This window comes from Malaya genurostris, chromosome 1, assembly GCF_030247185.1.
Source record: "Malaya genurostris strain Urasoe2022 chromosome 1, Malgen_1.1, whole genome shotgun sequence".
Classification (NCBI taxonomy): Eukaryota; Metazoa; Arthropoda; class Insecta; order Diptera; family Culicidae; genus Malaya; species Malaya genurostris.
Window position 1 is genome coordinate 14,976,908 of NC_080570.1, and position 20,678 is coordinate 14,997,585.

Consider the following 20,678-nt stretch of genomic DNA (forward strand, 5'->3'; position numbering starts at 1 on the left):
AATAATTTCAACGGAACTCGATGAACTGTTCAATAAATTGCTCGAAAAATTGACCTTTAAACTGCTCTAAAAACTGTTAGATAAACTGGTCTAATACTGCCTTGTTAAGTACTTTGAACACTGCAAAATGAAGTAATATAAAAACTGCTTTGAAAACTGCAAGACAACCGCTTTGAAAAGGGCCTAATGAACCGCTTCAAAAACTGCAAGATAAACCGGTCTAAAACTGACTGATAAAATGCTCTAAAAAGTGTCTGGTTTAACTGGATTTGAAAAATGACTCGATAAACTGCTTTAAAAACTACCTTGCTTTAAATAGGACCCGATAAATTACTCAATGAGTTGCTCGATAGTAAATTTTGATAAAATGCTCCTTAAAAGCTGGTCAATTACCTGCTTTAGAAAGGGCCTAGTGAACTGTTTGAAAAAGAACCCAATAATCTGTCCGCTAGTGCTTCAAAAGCTGCTTTAAAATGGGCCTGATAAACTGTTAAATGAACTACTGACAAATTCCTTTAGAAAATTGCCCGATAAAACGCTCGATGAATTGATTTGAAAAGGGGTCCGATGAACTGTTGAAAACACTAACCACTAAAATAATTTCAACAGTGCTCGATGAACTGTTCAATACATTGCTGGAAAAAGTTATTTGAAAAGGGCCCGACGAACTGACCGATAAACCGCTTAAAAATCTGCAAGAAAAACTGGTTTAAAACTGTTTAAAGTGTCGGGTTTATCTGGCTTTCAAAAATGACCCGACAAGCTGCCTTACTTTAAATAGGACCCGATAAACTACTCAATGAGTTGCCCGATATTAAATTTTGATAAACTACTCTTGAAAAACTGGTCAATAAACTGCTTCCAAAAATGGCCTAGTGAACTATTTCAAAACGACCCCGATAATCTGTCCGATAGTGCTTCAAAGGCTGCTTTTAAATGGGCCTGATAAACTGCTCAGTGAACTGCTGACAAGCTGCTTTAGAAAACTGTTCGATAAAACGCTCGATAAACTGATTTGAAAAAAGGCCCGATAAACTGTTGAAAAACTGACCTTTAAAATAATTTCAACAGTGCTCGATGAACTGTTCAGTAAATTGCTGGAAAAATTGTCCGTTAAACTGTTTTAAAAACTGGTAGATAAACTGGTCTAAAACTGCGTTTAAAACTGCAAGACAATCGCTTTGAAAAGGGCCCGACGAACTGACCGATAAACCGCTTAAAAACTGGTTTAAAACTGTCCGATAAAATTGCTCTAGAAGTGTCGGGTTTATCTGGCTTTAAAAAATGACCCGATAAACTGCTTTAAAAACTGCCTTACTTTAAATAGGACCCGATAAACTACTTAATGAGTTGCTCGATGGTAAATTTTGATAAACTACTCTTAAAAAAGTGGCCAACAAACTGCTTCAAAAAGGGCCTAGTGAACTGTTTAAAAAAGAACCCGATAATCTTTCCGACAGTGCATCAAAAAGCTGCTGCACAATATACAGGTTTGGAAAGGGGCTTATATGAACTACTGACGAACTGCTTTAGAAAGCTGTCCGATAAAACGCTCCAGAAACTGATTTCAAAACAGCCCGCTGAACTGTTGCAAAACTATCCTTTAAAATAATTTCAACAGAGCTAGATCAAATATATTATATATCAATATGGATCACTCTTGCGATTCACGAGAGACATCACAGTAAAGTGCGGTGGTAAAAAAGGTTACTAATACACTACAAATTTTTTAATGCATATATGACAGCCATTCCAATCAGTACACTGAATCAAACAAACCCAAATATATGGAATATTTCTCGATATACACTGCACAAAAAAATAAGCTGTAAATACGGTTTCGAATTGCAATCTGATACTAACTCGGAAGAGAACACATTGTTATATAAAAAATCCTCATTTATATAAATGTGTGAGAAATGTAAACGCAGAACTAAATGAATTAATCTTAATGCTAATTCCAGAATTTTACCAACATTTCCGAATGAAGTATTACAATTTCTTAATTTGAAAATTTAATCCAGTTGTATTCAGGTATACTGTGATCATGATTCCCGATTCCAGTCATATAAATAAACAATATCTGGTTGTTTAATTTCAGTAGTTTTTTTACGTGTGTTATTTTCATGAGCCGCCCCTCATACACGCCGTCAAACAGCCCCTGTACAAACGATTCAAAATCATTACATCAGCATATTCAGCATAGATTGCTTCTCAAAAAAACTTTTGTTGATAAAACACGTATTCTTTCTTAAAGTTAGTTGACAAACAATGGGAAGAACAAAATGCGCAGTTTCTGGTTGTGCCAGTTCCAAGTATAATGTATCTTCATTATCATTTTTTCGTATAAATACTGACAACAGGTAATTACTAATACAAATTAGTTTGGTTTGGGTATGATTCGTCGTATTTCAGATGCAGAGAAGTAGATGCTTGGGTAGAGTTTTGTTGCAATCCTTCCCTCAGTAAAAATAGCGTAATTTGCTCATTACACTTTTTGGACTCCGATTTCTATAATCCACGTAACAAGTCACAAGGGTAAGCAATAATTCATAACTGATAAATCAATTATTGATTTAAACGTATATTTTAACCGCAGATTGTACATTCATGCCCGTCCGTCCCTTTTTCCCGGAACTCTACAAATTTGTCCTACACCACAATACATCACTGATGATGTTCTTGTGGTCGATAATGAAAGTTGCAAATTTTTGGCAGACGAAACTGATGTTATAGGTGAATTAGAATTGAATGAAAATCAGATGGATTTTTCAAACCCACCCACCCATCCGCAATCCGCTGGTTATGATGTTGTCGTCAAGCACGACCACGATTACTGTAGAGATATTGAGAAAATCACATTTTGCATGGAACGACTTGTTTTAGTCGAACAACAAAACCGTGACCTTCAAAAAAGAATACGGAAAAGCCAAAAACAAATTACAGCGTTTAAGGCTAGAGTTCAAGCTCTAACGAAGGAAAGAGACAATTTAAAAACCATGTTGGCTTCACACTCATCTAAATTATGTGATCCAATATTACTTGAACTTCAAAACAACAAAAATAGGAAACAGAGAGGCGCCAGATACTCTGATAGGATGCGCAATATGGCAATCGTACTACAATATTGTTCAAATAAAGCTTATCGACAGATGAGAAAATTTTTCACCTTACCGTCTGTTATGACGATAAGACGGTGGTTGTCCAAACTGAAAATTAAGGAAGGGTACTCGACGGTTGTTTTGGAGCTACTAAAGTTTAAAGTGGCTGGTTTACCAGAACAAGAGAAGTTGGTAACAATGTTTATAGATGAAATAAGTATATCACAACGATTGACTTATGTTGCGAACTCGAATCCCGATTACTTTATGGGATTTCCAACAAAAGTTGGTAAAGAAGCGATTAATTTAAATCAGAGAGCCAGCACCGCTTTAACGATAATGATTAAATCTATGAAGTCTGGATTCAAACAAGCGATTGGCTATTTTTTCAATCCAAGTTCGTTGAATACTGATCGACTTCGTAACATAGTAGATGAGGGATTGAAGCTGGTAATTAAAAGTGGACTTATACCGAAATTATTAGTTTGCGACCAAAATTCAACAAATCGTTCATTATTTAAATTGTATGGAGTCACAGTAGATCGTCCTTGGTTCTTTTTTCAGAACAGAAAAATTTTCGGTGCGTTTGATGCACCTCATCTTGTTAAATCATCACGAAATAATTTGTTGAAACATAATGCTGTGTTAGAAGGAAAAATCTGTAGTTTTCAACATATTATTGATTTGTTTTATGAGGACATTAAATGTTTTCCTCGCATAGTACCTAGATTAACAGTGAACCACATTCAGTTAGCTCCATACGCAGGAATGAACGTCAGTTTAGCTACACAGACACTAAGTTCATCAGTAACCGCTGGATTGAAAGCTTATGTTAGTTTTAAAAAGCTACCAGAGTCGTGTCTGAGCACAGCAACATACACGGAGAGCTTTGATAATCTTTTTAACTGTGCCAATTCATCAAGTTTCAATGAGACAAAGGTTTGTTCAATCGTGTCCTTTTTAATTTTCACCACAATATTCCATTAACAGGACCTTAAAAAACCGGTTCAAAAGAATTCTGTTCATTGGAAACTTTTAAGTTCTCTGAAAAAACGATTGAAATCGTTACGCTTTATACATAAAGACTGTTTTGATTTGAAAATGGTGAAACACTATCAAAGGTTTTTTTTTTCGAAGAATAATTTTGACCATATAATATGATTTCAGGAAGCACAATTTTCTAAATTACCGAGTCATTCACGTAAGCCGTATTTCATAGAGGGTTGGCTGATTTATATTGCAGCTTTAGAAAATCTTTGGGAAGATCTTCATGTAAATCACGGATTTTCTTTTTTGCGAACAAGAAATTTGTCACAGGACTGCCTCGAACACTTTTTTTCGTTGATTCGCTGGAAGAACTGCAACAACAACCACCCAGATGCCAGTAAATTTGCATCTGCATTTAAATCAATTGTGGTCAATCAAATTATTGCACCAAAAAAATTGGGTAATGTCGAGGTAGACCTCAACAAGTACTTTATAAATACTTCAGAGATGTCTAAAGTGCGAATAGTAAAGAGTGAAGAATTTAAAATGAAAATTGCACCGAATGAACCTGTCAGCAGAATGGAAATTCATCAATCGAATAGTGTGTATTATACCGCTGGTTGGGTAGCATCGAAACTACGACATGAAAATTGCACCAATAGAGCGTATGGTGATACTCGCTTTGTATCACGAGATAACAATTTATTAATTAATCTTAAAAAATTCAAAACCAACTCAAAACTAAATCCATCGGGGCTGTGCATGTTTCGATTTTGTAAAAAAATGGTAGCAATTTTCGAAAAGAATTTCGAAACGTTCCTTAAAAAATCAGCGGTAGGTGTTAAACAAAAACTTTTAAATGTCCTATTTTGGTCATATCAGTCTCAAAATGAACAACAATTAGTTTACAATAGTGTGTGTTTTTCATGTGCAAAACTCATAGCTAACAAATATTTCAATATGTTAATCAAGGCCAAACTGCAGGATTTAAATATGAAAATTCAGATAAATGTGCAACAAAAGCGAATAGACAGAAAGAACAAAAAAATTATGACGAAGCGTAAGAAACTTAACATAAAAATTTAAAGTGATCGTATTAAAGTATGATTGTATTGTTGAATTGAATGTAAACATTTTCTAATAACATTTATTTTCTATATCATTTTTATGTTTCCAACTACACAATTTGAACATCTGATTATAGAATATACTTACAATGAAAACTTAATCATAATAAATAGCATCACACACCACTGAAACACGTTGAGAAGCAGATCATACGTTATATGCAAATGACAATACCATTCGGATTCACATTTCGCTTGCACGAGCATAATCATTCGCATTATCAGGATGGTGCGTTTGTAGGTATATTTTAAATGATCGGATAAAAAAGTCGGCCTGCATACCGATGAAACAGTTAATAGATCGAACTCCTTTCCAAATAAATATGAAAATTTCCAAATAAATATGAATGTCCGAGTAAAACGATTGGCCATTTTGTTTGGTTGTTTGTTTTGAGCATATCATTGAACAGCAGATATGTAATACTACGGCATATTATTGTTTGTAATGCTGTTGGCACTACTGGTACTGTTCGATGTCTTTAATTTACTGTTTATCCCTGTGACAAACATGTCGAATTCATAGTAACACTCTACAAATAAATATATGCTCTCATATCATTTAATAGGACCTAATAGTAAAGTTTTACCTGGGAAATAAAGCACCAAACATGAAAGGAAAACGTTTTAGTCACATCTAGTTCTTGGCTTGTTGTTGTTGTTGTAGTAGTTTGTTCGATTATGGCTCGAGGGACATTGCCTCATATCCGCCAACTGCTTAGTTCTTGGCTTGTTTGTTGACTTAATTTTATCTGCGAACAGCGTTGCCAGGATGCCAGATTTTTCTCGCTTCGCCAGAAACCAGATCTTTTGCCAGATTTTTTTTTTTCAGATCTCACCAGATCTTTACGGTTTTGGTCTCTTTACGATACGTGGCGAGACTTTTTTTTTTACTTACTGAAAATGATGCCGGTCAAAATGTCCTTGTATATCGTTGGACCCAGACAAATCCAGGAAATTTTTAAATCAGAGACTTGAAAAAATGATCTGGCATCCCTGTCTACGAACGAAAAGGTGTAAGGGTGTGCACATTTTCATGTATTAGAAGAGTTTCAAAATCTTCTGAATAAATTCTGACATGTTTGAAAATCAAATTAACCTCTCAATATTCTAAGCGTTATATCAGCTGTTTTTTGTAAAGAACATCGAGTTTTTCGTCCCTTCGAAAAAAACAAATCGAGTTCTTCGTTCCTCCGAATAAATGCTGCAAAACAAAACAATTAAGTATATCAATAAACCTAGAGCTATCAATTGAAGTAAAAGTAATACGTAAAACTGGTTCTTCTGCGTACTGTATTGCACTTATCATACTATTCATTAACATTTTTTCAGTGATAAACAAACTTTCTGTTTGTCGAATTTTGGAATGGTTCGTCTGTTGAATGAAATTAAATTACTTTTTAGAAAATAAATATCGAAATTTCAAATTTTGACTAGAAGTTTAAACTATTTGCAAAACAGTTAACAACAAGGGGCATATCGCTTAGTATATGCACTTTTAATTCATAGACAATTTATAAAAATGACAATTTTCTTTTACATTCTAACTTTCCCTGAAAGAAAAGATAATGTGCAGCTAATTTAAATAATTGAAATTCAATGTCATGAACGCAATGGAAAATTATCGCAATCAAAGTAACTTGAAATACACCGTCCATTTCATTTTAATTTTATATATCGGTGATCGGCCAAACATTGCCTTCACAGTCTATAGGTTTCGTCTTTTTCAACACTATTCATTACATTCATGAGCAAAGTTAAATACTACTTCATAACTCTGGAAAGTGAAGACGATAGGTCTTAAAGAACGTAATTCTACATTATTTATAGGCCATATTTACTTTCGTCAGAGAAAACACATTTAAATATGAAAATGTTCACACCTCTATTTGGGCATCATGCTCAATTAGTTTTGACATTTCACTTCTGGGTGCACGCTAAACGCAAACTGCTTAGTATGACTGAGCTAATAGCCTTGAGCGTCACGAGATGGTGTTACTGTGATGTCCTTTTCGATTTGTATTGAATTCGTTAAAGTGATCCATATTGATATATAATATATTTGGCTAGATGAACTGTTCAGTAAATTGCTCGATAAATTGTCCGTTGAACTGCTCTAAATCAACCCGAAAACTGCTTCTAACCCTCCAGATTTCGTTCATTTTTTAAACCACTTTAAAAACTGAACGAAAAACTGGTCTAAAACTGCCTAAACAGTGTCTGATAAACTGCTTTTAGAAGGGCCTGAAAAACTAATTTACGAATGCCCGATAGTCTGCTTTAAGAAAAGGCCGAATGAACCTCTTTAAAAGCTGCTCGATAAGTTGCTTTGGAAAGGGACCCGATAAACTGCTTCAAACAGAACTAGATAAACCAATTTGGAAAAGACCCGATTTACTGTTTGAAAAACTGCCCCTTTGACTGCTTTTTCTCGGTAAACCGTTTGGAAAAGGACTGCTTAATGGGCTTCTTTGAAAGCTGCACATCTAAGAACTCATTCGAAAATTCGTCTAGGAACTTGTCAAGCGATGGACAGATTTGACGACTCACGATTTTTGAAGCAACGACCTTTCCGCTGTCAATCGAATTCAATTTCATCCTCTTATGAACATAAAAATACAAGAACTGTACAGTATTTAGTCGCTCATTTTGTTTTAAATTAGATCATTACTTATCTTAACATTTCATTTCACAGCCAGGGAACGTTGGTTCTGTGTGTATATGTTGGGACATCCCACGAAGGACTGTAATCATCAAACGATACCCTGATGTATAGTTTCTATCTTTTTGACATGCAAAACCCGACGGACAAAAACTGGATGTTCTCGCCGGCAGAGAGAGAGAGGAAATTCACAAAAGTTCAAGCATGAATCCAAAATAATCATTACATCTCGTTGTCCTCCTGTTGTCGCATCCTTTGCCGTCCCGATCGGAACCTCCGGGTAAGCCTCTGACAGTGCCCGGGTTAGAGGAGATAGCAGCATGATGAGACAGGCAAAACTGTCATCTCTTTGTGACATGTTTTTCGGATCTCGTCGTATCCCAACTGTCCAAGTTCCAGTGTGTGTGGGGGACGAAATCTCAAGTGGACGATTTTCGGTACTACTCCCGGTGACATGGATCTCCCCGCAGCCTTTGAATGCTGTGAAATACATTAGCATTTCGTCGTTGTCGTCGTCGTTGTCCAGGCCATCGTCGAAACTTGTCAACACCGGTCATGGGAGCGATGAAAATTAGTCGAAAGCTGATGAAACATACCGTCATCTCTGTCATGTCGTTGACGATTTGCCGGATTGCCGGTCTGCGGGAATGGAATGGACGAAGAATCCTTCTGCGAACGGTTTGCCTACAATTAGGAGAATTACAGTTCATTGTGTACATTTAGGAGCATAATCCCGTAGAAGCGGTGGAAATTGGCTGGACTTGTCTTTCTAGCAGCTCGGAAGTACGCCATGGAATAATTAAAAGGAGAACACGAAAAAAGAAGCTTTTACCGACCACGAACTGTTTTGTCGGTTCGGAGCAAAGTTGTGCGTACGGAGAGCCAACCAAAAAGCCCGGTCTATTCTCGTCGTCTTCGTCGTAAGTCAGGAAAAACTAAGCGATAATTGTTGATGCTGCTCAAGTCTCAAGTGTAGATTCCGAGACATCCATCCAAACGGAAAAACAGGAAAAACCGTAAACAACAACACAGGATCTGGACTGTTTAGTAGCACTCGACAACGACTGGTGCTGGCTGACTGATGAACGACCCCCGGGGACCATTCGAGTAAACAGTTTGTTTCTTTGTTTGCTCCGAACTTCTGCGCGCTGGCTGAACATCGTCATTACGTACGAGATACGTACTTTGGAACTGTTTCACTTCAAAGCAAGGTAAACAATTAAACACGCTTCAAGTAGGGCGGCCCTTGGGCACGGACCGGAGAATCGTCAGTCAGGCATTTATTTTTCCAAAAAACGACGAAACCAAACAAACTCTCTCTCTCTCTCTCTCTCTCTCGGTACGAAGTGCGTAGCAACCAGAAAATGAAATTACTTTGCAAAACTGTTTTGCCGGCCGGTCAACCTACGTTCCGCCCTCTGTTTGCTGGTAATTATTCCCATCCGTACGGGGATGATATCCCCGGAAATTTATATTTTATTTACCTTTATATTATTTTCCAACAAAGAGAGATCACAAACACGGCAAAAATATGGCATAATTCAATTTATGCCGATGCCGGGGCGGGCGCAAAATTTTTGACCGAGATCGAGAACCACGGTTTTTCCACCAGCTGAGCTGAGCAGAGCAGGAGATGAAACCCGTAAAACTTTCCCGTCCGATCGGGACCCAGCTCAGCCCAGCCCAGCCCAGCCCAGCCCGGCCCGGTCCAGACAGAATCCAATTAGGTGGTGTCGTCTGGTAGCCGATGATGCTGCTGCTGCCGCTGCTCCTGCTGATGGTCGTCTTCTGGAGGAGCACAACGCTTTTTGTTGATACGAGCGAAAGTTGTTAGCAATTATTTAACGTTTTTTATTGCAGGTGGTTCCCCCGTCAGTCAATGGTAATAAATTGATCAAACGATTTCCGGGCGGGGGCCAATCCCAGAAATGGAAAATGCACACAATAAACAATCTTGCGTTTCCTTGGGTAACTTGTTTTTGGAGGGTGCGCCTACTGTGATCACTTTCTTCCATATTCAGAGAGTCGATTTGAGGTGAAAGAAAAACGTGTTTTAATCCCTTGACTCTTGAGTGAAAACATGTAGCAAGAGTATTAATTTCCACGGTAAGGGTAACCATTCAAGTCATGAGAATTTTCATTTAAATCATAGCTGATGAAAATCGGTTCAACCATCTCTGCGAACTTGAAATTAGTTTCGTTTTGTTATTTTTGAACACTATTTCCGTTCCTTACGGAACCGGAGAACGGAAGGGCCAAAGTTAGATCGTTTAGCCATCTACTTACAAAACATGCACCGCTAACTGAATTTCTTGTTTTCGTTTCTAGTTATAAGCAACTCCAGAGAAAATGACAAAATCAAGAGCCACTTGCTCCGATTCGAATGAAACTTTTCCGTACTCGAGAGAAGGTTTTTAAAAAGGGGCGAATACATTTTCCTTCATTATTCGGGTTTTTAAAGAATTTTTTCGTTCAGTTTTATTCAAGAAGCAGTCTCGAGAATTTTTTAAGCAGCTTTGAGTTTTCTCAATAGATTTTCGAGCAGTTTCGAGTAGTTTTTTGTTCCGAAGCAGCTGTTTATTTTCAAATAGTTTTTGGTAGTTTTATTAAGTAATTTCGAGCAGTTTTTCGAATAATTTGTTCAACCAGTTTTTCGAGTAGGTTTTCAAACAGTTTATTAGTAGTTTTTTGAGCAGTTTCAAGTAGTTTTTCTGAGTTTCGGGTTGATTTTTCAAGTAGTTTTTGGATAGTTTTTCAAGCAGTTTTTTCGCAGTTTTTCGAAGTTTCCGATCAGTTTCGAGCAATTTTTCGAGTAGTTTTCAAGGCAGTACCGAGATGTTTCATCAAGCAGATTTTCGTGTAGTTTTTCGAAATGTTCCCGAGTACTTTTTTTAGATGTTCCCGAGCAGTTTTGGAGTTTCCGAGCCGTTTCGAGTTGTTTTCTTAAGCAGTTTCGAGCAGATTTTTCAAGTAGTTTCGAATTGTTTTTAAAACAGTTTTCAGGCAGTTCTTTTCAAGGAGTTTCAAAGTAGTTCCGAATAGTTTTGTAAGCAGTTTTGAGCAATTTTTTGCTAGCAGTTTTGAATAGTTTTTTGTCAAGCAGTTTCGGAGCGAGCAGTTTTAGCGAAGCATATCCGAGCAGTTTCTTTCCAAGCAGTTTTTCGCGCAGATTTTTCGAAGAGTTTCCGAGCAGTTTTGAATAATTTTTCTTATCCAGTTATTAAAACTAATTTTTTGAATAGTTTTTCAACTGTTTTCGTAAATTTTAAGCTGTTTTTGGTGAAGTTTTTTCGAAGATTTTCCGAGCAGTTTCGAGTAATTTTATAAGTAGTTTCAAACAGCTTGAAGATGTTTTTTCAAGCAAATTTTTTTCGAGTAGTTTCTCAAATGTTTTCGAGTAATTTTAAGCAGATTTTGGTAGTTTTTTCGAAGATTTTTCGAGCAGTTTTGGATAGTTTTATAATCAGTTTCAAACAGCTTTGGGATGATTTTTCAAGCAGATTTTTATTTCGAGGAGTTTCCGAGCAGTTTTACCTATTTTTACATATATAAAAAATAGGTATAGAATTCGCTCAAACTTTAGAAAATTTTTCCGAGGCCCGGAGGGCCGAATGACATATACCAATCGATTCAGCTCGACGAACTGAGCAAATGTCTGTGTGTGTATGTGTGTGTGTGTGTATGTGTGTGTGTCTGTATGTGTGTTGTCAACTAAGAGGTCGAGATCTCAGAGATGGCTGAACCGATTTTGATCAAAGCAAAGCAAAGTCTTGGCATTACATTCCTTCCGTGGAATTTGGCCTTTCTGTTTCAACAGACTTCACAGCCGATTCTTAGCGTACAGAATCATCGCATGGCTAGTACTATGGATCCTACGGACAGTAAGAATCCTTCCAGGTCGGGGCTCGAACATACGACAGCTGGCTTGTAAGACCAGCGTCCTATGCATTAAACCGCCAACCCGGGCTACCCGGGATTTCGATCAAACTAGTCGCAAATGAAAGGTCTCCCCGTCACCCAAAACGCTATTGAATGGTTTTGAGATCGGATGTTTACTTTTTGAGTTATACAAAGTTTTATGTAAAAATTTTCAGTTTTTTGACAGTATCTGTCACAATTGACCTTGAAAACAGAATATGTTTTCAGACTTAGATTCCGCACGGTAATACCTATCCAACAAGCCATAGATTGTTAAAATCCGTCCATTTTTAACGGAGATATCGAAATTTTTCTGTAAGCGACTTTTCCCCCTATTCCAGCAGTAGAAGTTCTGAGCGCTGTATGGCAAAGAAATGCTTGGGAGCAACGGAAAACACGATTTTTTATACTGTTACATACAATTCTTCTTAAGTACCAAAAGGATTGTGTACACCATCCTTTTTCATGACATTTAGCCTCGGACCGATTTTGGCACGGCTCGTTTTTGGCAACATAATCGTTCGAATATGACATATATAAACCAGATGATGGCAGATTTTTTTTTAATTATTTTGTTTTAAACTACTTACAGCAATAAATGCTGGAACAACATAACATCCATATACCATTCGAATCAGTTCGTCGAGATCAGCAAATGCTTGTGTGACAAATAATTTCACTTAATTTTCTCGGACAATTTCTTTTCTACAAATTCAGATTTATACGAAAAGTCGTATGCTCCCAAACAAAGTTCCTGCATTATGTTTGGTTCCGACCTCTGGTTCTGGAACTACAGGATGATATGTGAAACGAAATCAAAATTGTGTAACTCATTTTTCTCGTAGATGGCTGAACCGATCTAAGATTTAAATGAAATCTAAGAATCATCTAAGATTCAAATAAAAAGTTTCAAGGTTCTATAAAACATCTTGCTTTTCAGTCAGATCCAACTTCCGGTTCCGGGGATAGTATAAAAATGTCTATTTCACATAAATTAATCAGGTTTATCGGGTTAGCAGATTTGGATAGTCGATAAAAAATTAACTTTTTTCAGTTTTAGTGGTATTCAGTTGTCGATCAGAAGGCACCTAAAAATTTAATTCGTGCTATGATCTCTCAAAGATGTCTTAACTGATTTTCAAATAGTTTGAAACAAATGTAAACTGTACAGCTACTCAGGTGAATTTATCTGACTTCGGCCATACCGCTTTTAGAATTCCGGTTCCAGTATAAAATCGTTTCTCAAAGCTCAATCGTTTTCTCAAAAAAAGCCTAATCAAATTTCAGAAACAAAAATTCAAATTAAAACAAACTTATATACAAAAATTAATTAATTTTATCCAATTATGACTTCCGGTTATTCATCATATGGCCATACGAATCGGTTTGGGTTATGCTGGTTCCTGAATACCGGCTCTGGAAGTACCTTAAATTACCGTAAACTCTAGAGTGGAACTTACATATCATGGCATGTTTAATCATGATTATCACACTTCTAGATTCAAATTCGATCCGATTTGCAGTTTTGACATTACAGAGTAATGAGTGATTAAAATCTCAAATTGTCGCTTAAAACGACAGTCATTAAAATAATGTCATGAAAACTTAAACACCGAAGGATATTCATGCAAAAAACACATGCGGATTGATAAAAATAGGTATCAGTTCACTGCTAGGTGGATTAAACACGTTTTTTTTTTATGAAGTTACGAGTAGTTTTTTCAAACAGTTTTTCACATAGTTTTTTTACGTTGTGTTTCAAGTAGACATGCAAGCAGTTTCGAGTAGTTTTTTCAAGTAGTTTTTCAGGCAGTTTCGAGTAGTTTTTAAGCAGTTTTGGGTTGTCTTAAAATCAGTTTTTTTCACAGTTTTCGAACTTTTTCGTGTAGTTTTTCAAGCAGTTTTGAGTAGTGTTCTTGAAGTTTTTCGAGTAGTTTGTCAAGCCGTTTCAAGTAGTTTTTAGGTAGTTTCGAGTAGTTTTTATCAAGTAGTGTTTTAAGCAGTTTCGTGTTGTTTTGATCCTTTTGAGTAGTTTTCTAAAGCAGATTTTTCAATCCTTTTTCCAAAGTTTTTGAACAGTTTCGAGTAGTTTTTCTCAAGCATTTTCAAGTATTTATTTACAAAGCAGTTTAGAATAATTTTTCTTCGAGCAGTTTCGAGTAGCTTTTTTCAAGTAGACTTAAGTAGTTTTTAAACATTTTTTTCAAGCAGTTTTGGATTGTTATTCAAAGCAGCTTTTTCGAAGAATTTCCGAGCAGTTTCGAATAGTTTGCTCCAGCAGTTTCTAGTAGTTTTTTCAAGCAATTTTTCCAATCGTTTTTCACACAGTTTCGAGTGTTTTTTTTCAAGTGTTGTTTTTTTTTCAAGCAATTTTTCTTGCAGCTTTGTTCCGAGGAGTCTTAATTTCTTATCAGGTTTAGGAAGTTTTTTCAAATCGTTTTTTTTTTTAGCTTTTAGACCAGTTTCAGATTTTTTTACACGAAAAACTTCATGCAGCTTTTTTTTTGAGGAATTTTCGAGTAGTTTTCTCAAGCAGTTTTTTTAAATAAGTTTGAAAAATTACTGAAAACAGCTTCGAGTATTTTTTTTCGAGCAGTTTTGGGTAATTTTTACAAGCAGTTTTTCAAGCAGTTTCGAGTAATTTTTTAAAACTTATTTTTAAACAGTTTCGAGTAGTTTTTGTCAAGCCTTTTCTCACGCAGTTTTTTTCAATGAGTTTCCGAGTAGTTTCAAGTAGTTTTTAAGCAGTGTTACGATTAGTATTTTAAGCAGTTTCGAGCATTTTTTCAAGCAGTTTTGAGTAGTTTTTTCGAGTAATTTTTGCAAACCTTTTTTAAGTAGTTTGGGGTGTTTTTTCAAGCAGTTTTACTAGCAATGTTTTTTTAGTAGTCTCGAGCCGTTTTTTTATTGTTTTACCTTTTTAATATAGAAAAGTTTCATACCGACTTTTGCAATAAGACCCGAAGAGTCACCGAAGAGTGTCATGAACCGTTCGAATCAGCTCGCCTAATACTCTAATACTAATGATATTCGGAGAAAAACATCCGCCCTCAGACAGTCGACTGTCAATAGTCAAATGCACACATACTAATGATTACATGGTTTCCTTAAAATGGTCGTGTACTCCAAGTTAAAAGAAGCACTTGAGAGTGAAAAACATTCTAAGGTCACATAGTCTGATGAGTCGTTGTCCTTCCGTAAAGTAGGTGAAGCATCAACATTTCCTTTCTTCTTTGTTCTCTATCCTCATTTCCCAGAAACTATTAAACGTGAGAAACCGACAGTGGCGACGACTGTCATGCTGTTTAGATGTTCAATCTGAGTGGAAACGGTATAAATGCTAAAGTCACATCACCGCCAAAACCTTCGTTACTGCTCGGTTGCCATCAATACCGAATTCTACGGAAAGGATATCGTATGGATTGACTTTGAACAAACTCGCTGTCGTGTGAAGTTAATTCAATCCAAACAAATTAGAATTTCCCCCGAATGAAAATAATCGAACGATTCCAATATGTGTATCACAAGCTCAGCTCAGAGCTGGTCTTGTTATGAACGGCCAGAAACCAGCAGCAGCAGCAGTTCAGCAGTAAAAAAAAAAAGAAAAAGAACTACAAAACACATCCTTTCTCACCCGGTGTCATTCCATGGAAATCGAACAAACCGTTTGAAGTCGTAGCTCTCACAGTAATCGATTGGATACCGTTCGACACGTACACTTTTAATCGCCAGTCGCTGAAAACCCCCTGGCGTTCTGTTGGCTGTGGCAACATTCGCTTTTGCAACGTGCAGAAAAGCCATTTCCCCGGCTGCTGTCACAACCAATGTCCATCGGAGGAAAACTAGATAGACAGCCGGCAAAATATAGTTTGATTTCAGTTACATCTACTGCTGTCTGACTGACCGCGGTTCTGTCCGGCCCTTGCAACTAACTAAAACCAGAACCACTCTCTTCCATCAAGTGCCCAATGTATAATATAGAGTCGATTTTGTTTCGCTCCGGCCGGCCAATATCAAAACCGTACCCGGCTCCCGGGGGAACGATGGGAAAGACGAGTGTTTTATGCAAATCAAAGCACGAAGGTTCCCACCATCCATGCATAACCGGTAAGCCAAGCACGACCGAGGTATTGTTTCAATCCATTTCATTCGCATTCCTGTGGACCGGCTCCGTGTAGGTATCGGCGGCTGTCATTGATATCCTCCACAGCCAGCCTGCTTTGATCCGCTGTTGCTGGCTTTTCCCAGGGTGCGTGTTTAAGAGCCTACACTGACCAGGTTGTTTCTTTGAAAGGGTGTTTTGTTTTTTTTGTCGTCATGATATTGAATCCAGAATCCGAACGATGAATCAGTTTGAACGGGTCAGAAAAAATGTCACTAATTGATTTTATGGCAAACTATGACGGGGCGCTGGCAAACAAAATGCAGAGCACTAAAACCGAGAACCGTCCGGTTCAATGATTCAGGTAAAGTGCCAACGGCAAATACTAGTTCCTAACCTTTTTTTTTTTTGTTTGTTACCATGCAACATTCGAGCGCTTTCGAGTTTAGTTGTTTAGGGCGAAAGTTCGACCAGTGCTGCTGGTGGAAGAAAAAAAAATGGGAGCAGAAAAAAAGTTAGTAAACATTTTTTTCCCCAAATCGCTGATTTTCCTTCCAGTTTACCACCGTAGAGAAAAAGCGCGATAGTCAGCACACAAAAACAAAAAAAAACATCACTTCGGAACTTACCATTTAAACTAGGCTGTGAATACTGCACAAATCCCTCGGAGATGTAGCGGCTACTCCGCAGGGTGGATGACGCCCGGCTGCATCGCGTGTCGCCCGGATGTCGCTGCTGGAACTCGTCCTCGAACACGTCGTCCTCGGCGTACATCGATGGGACATCGGTACGGGCCGGTCTGCAACGGTACAGATAACGAGAGGATGGAAAAGTTATCGCACTGCGTGGGATTGATAGGAAAAGATTGGGTGGAGAGAAATCGCAAAAAATGAAAATGAAGTAGAACGACCCGAGTGAAAAGTATCTACTCGGGAGCATAAGAACAAGAGATTTCCTACGATTCCCGTCGTCGTCATCATCATCGTCGTCTTCGGAAAATCTTCTCGGTCCCGGTAGGTTGGCGGCGGTTGATTGGTGCATGTACGTACTGGGAATTGTGGCAAGTACGTGATATCGGAGGGGGTTTGAATCATGACACCGGACCAATCCGACGACGACCCTCATTATTATTGCTGAGCCCGGCATCAGGTACAGCAACCGAGACACACATAAACAACACCTTCCTGTCCTGTACAACACTATCCGAGTGTGCGGTTGATTTCTTCGTCAGAAAATCATCTCCATTTTCCAGCCAACAACCCTTTTTGCACCCATTATCGGAGGATTTGCGTAACTTGAGAACCCTTCCCATTCAAAGCTCGTCCTCCGTAGCCGAAGACCCTTTTTCCTTAGGGTTGTTTCATGTTGCTTTATGAATTCTGATGAGCAGGGCCGGGTTTTTCTTTTATAGGCGTTCGGTTGCCCCTGGCCAGAAACTATTGATTGACGTTGATTTGAGTTGGACGCAAAAAAAAAAGATTTCGGCTCTACGTTAATGAAATATCGAAGTTTAGTACTCAAATTGACGGATATTTAGAGCGAAATATTTTTTTTCGCTACTTTTACTCCGAAAAGTTGATGTAAGTTGATTAATTGAAATGAGCTGGGGAAGTGGCTTCTTCAGTAAAGTTGCTCAAAATAGAATTTCTGGGTTGTTACGAAAAATTTCAAAATCAAAACGCCCGAAATCCGCGCCAAGTTGAAAACTAAAACGCGCGATATTGACAAACCCCATGAAAATGACGCCTTTTTCGATGTTCTTAGTTCATTAATACTCTGTGATGTACGAAAAATGTTACATTAAAAATAAAAATGTTTGCAATTTTGTGATTTTTAAAGAAGTTGAACAAATTTCAGCAAAACCAATTTTCGTGCTTCAACATCTTCTGGCTTCGGCTAGCTTTTCCTTCTCGGAAAGAAGAATTTTAAGTTAGACCACATCAGGATGATCTGATTTACTCTTTTTAATTTCAGTTTCAATTATAATAGCGTCTTCTTCTGTTGTCAGATTTTACTCGGAATATCTTTCTTGTCCTCCTCATCTTTTATTCTTTTATTTGAACCAGAACAAAAACCCACCGGAGTTAGTTTCTGTTAAACTTGTTCTCCGGCAGGCGTAAAACCTCCTCATCTCATACATCAATAGATTACAATCATCCAAATGATACATTTTCTTAAATCTAGTGCTTCTATAGTAACTAAATCTAATGAGACAGTAACATAAGAAACGATTTTTTTGATAACATTACGTTATAAATGAAAGTCGAAAGAATTCAAACAAAATTTTAATGTGGGTTATAACCATATCCATAATAACATAAGGAATCCGAAGAAAAATATTGGATTGAAGAATACGACGTCGAATGTCTAATTTCAACAATTGCAATAGCTCGGAGCGACTGAAGTAGGTCTGCCACAAACCCAGCCTTACAAACATCGCAACGGACAGATAATAACTCGAGACCAATCAGTTTACAGCGGTCATGGCCACTCGATAAGTTTAAAGGATATCTCCATGGAAGACGTCGGAGAACGAATCGGACAAATTTGCGTTGAACCGATTCAATGCGTTGGATTTCGGTTTGGCCAGATAACAGCAGCATTTTCGAGAGTTAAGCAAACTAAAGCGCAATACAGAGCTTAGAAGCAATGTGCATCAGAGAATTCTTTAGTAACTCGGAAAATAAATCCTAATAGCTCAAAGTCTTTGCTCATTGAAATTTAACTTGGAATCCAGAAGAACACCCAGGTCCTTAACAGACGATGCGCGTTCGAGAATAGTTTGTGAAATATTATAGTCGAACTTGAATACAAACTTTTTGCGACTAAAAGAGATGACGCAGCATTAGTTAAATTATACAACTGTTCTTGTAGGAACTCTGAGTCTGCTACAGATTTGTTAATATTGTTATACGATAGTTTCATATACTTGATCGAAAAATTTGGATCGTTGAGATACAATAAAAATATAAACGGTCCAAGGTGACTTCCTCGAGGAACTCCAGAGGTAACAGCAAATGGTGAGGTTGCATTATCATCTCACGACCAGTTAGATACGAACGAAGTCAATTCAAAAATGATCCGTTAAATCCCAGTTTACTTAACCTAGAGATCGTTATGTTGTGATTGATTTTGTCGAACGCAGCAGAGAAATCGGTGTTTATAAAATCTACTTGTAATCGTGCTTGTTAAGAACGTATGATGAAGGAAGTTTAGGTTACTAAATTTGTGGAAGTTGAACGCTTTGGCATGGATCCATGCTGAGTCTCAGATATGCAATCAGAACTGTGTGTTATAAAATTCACAAATTGTAATTTCAAACAACTTCGATACAGCGCAGAAACCAACAATTCTACGATAGTTGGATACTATAGCCTTGTTACCCTTTGTGTCGTGAATGCGACCTTCTTCAATATGGGAGGGCCTCTTCTAAATTTACACTGAACAAGAACAGATAGAACTTAATCATGAATGTCTCTTGTTGTACTAAACCCAACAACATACATTTTTCTTCATGCTATAAAAGCAAAGTCTAGGCATTACATTTCTTTTGTGGAATTTGGCCTTTCTGTTTCAACAGACTTCGCAGCCGATTTATAGCGTACAGAATCATTGCATGGCTAATACTACGATCGTACTGACACTAAATGCAAATGATATAGCAATTTGTAATTAAATTTTCAGTAGCATTAAAGTAGCGACATTGCATTCTCCTGGTATAAAATGTAAAAATTGACATGTTTCATTCATTCTAGCCAGCAACGTTGACTCGGTAAATTAATTATTTAATTAATAAAGAACTTTTTCATACTTTTTTCCATTGATATTTTGTTTTGGGAATTAAGAACTGGAAGTATGCAAAATTCACACAACATATCATCTTCCATTTCAGATAAAGCTTGCTTCAGATAAAATTGGAACAAAGACAATTGCCTGTATTTCAGTTATTTATTATTGAATTCAAGATATTTTTTTATACGAATGTGGCATTTTCTTCATACATTTAGGAAAAAATTCGGATAAAATTATTCGTCACGGTTTAGAAGGAATTCTCGAATTTTTCCTGTAACACGGCTCATTAGGCGGCGCACATCTTCTTCGTCCATCGTTTTAGCTATCTTATTCCTTCAGGTCGTCATTGATTGACTTTCCCTTTGCCTTGAGTCTCCTCTTTATGATTGCCCAGTATTTCTCAATAGAGCGGAACGGGGAGGAAGTTGGGTGGGTTGAAGTTTTTTGGAACAAACTGGACCCCTTTCTCTGCATACCATTCTTGAAAGACTTGGCTGTAATAACAGCTTGTCAAATCTGGCCAAAACATGGCGGAATGGTCGTGGGATCGAATGAACAGCAAACTTCGTTTTTAGAGACACTCTTTTTGGTATAGTTCCGATGTCATTGTCTTATTTGTAACAAAAACTTTCGTTTTTTTGCTACAACTGCAAATGCCCTGCCAAATCATAAATTTTCTTGCAAATTTGTCGGCAAAAACAAATTTAAATTTGGCTGGAATTTTTGACCTGGGATTTGCCCGAAGTCATCCTTGACATAGGTTTCATCGTCCATCAGAAGACACCCGTCGAACTTGGTCAGCACCTGTTCATATAGTTTCCGAGCACGAATTTTGACCACACTATTCTGTTTTATGGTCTGATTTCCGGGAGTCGAGTTCTCCTCATGGTACTATGGGCAGCACCGAATTTTCTGGCCAAACCAAGGTCCGACAGCTTAGGATTCCTCTTAATCGTCTTCAAAATCTTACCACGCAGTTTCCGTTCGACAGT

At 37.3% G+C, this 20,678-nt stretch overlaps 1 protein-coding gene across 5 annotated transcripts in view; it reads right to left on the minus strand.

Annotated features, from left to right (window-relative positions):
* The window catches only part of LOC131433108 (hemicentin-1), a 406,910-nt gene that overhangs the window by 20,310 nt on the left and 365,922 nt on the right, over positions 1-20,678 (minus strand). For all 5 annotated transcript variants that reach the window (XM_058599958.1, XM_058599949.1, XM_058599927.1 and 2 more), the window contains one exon: positions 16,524-16,693. In XM_058599958.1, coding sequence (XP_058455941.1) covers positions 16,524-16,693 — 170 coding nt within the window. The remainder of the gene's footprint in view (positions 1-16,523; positions 16,694-20,678) is intronic.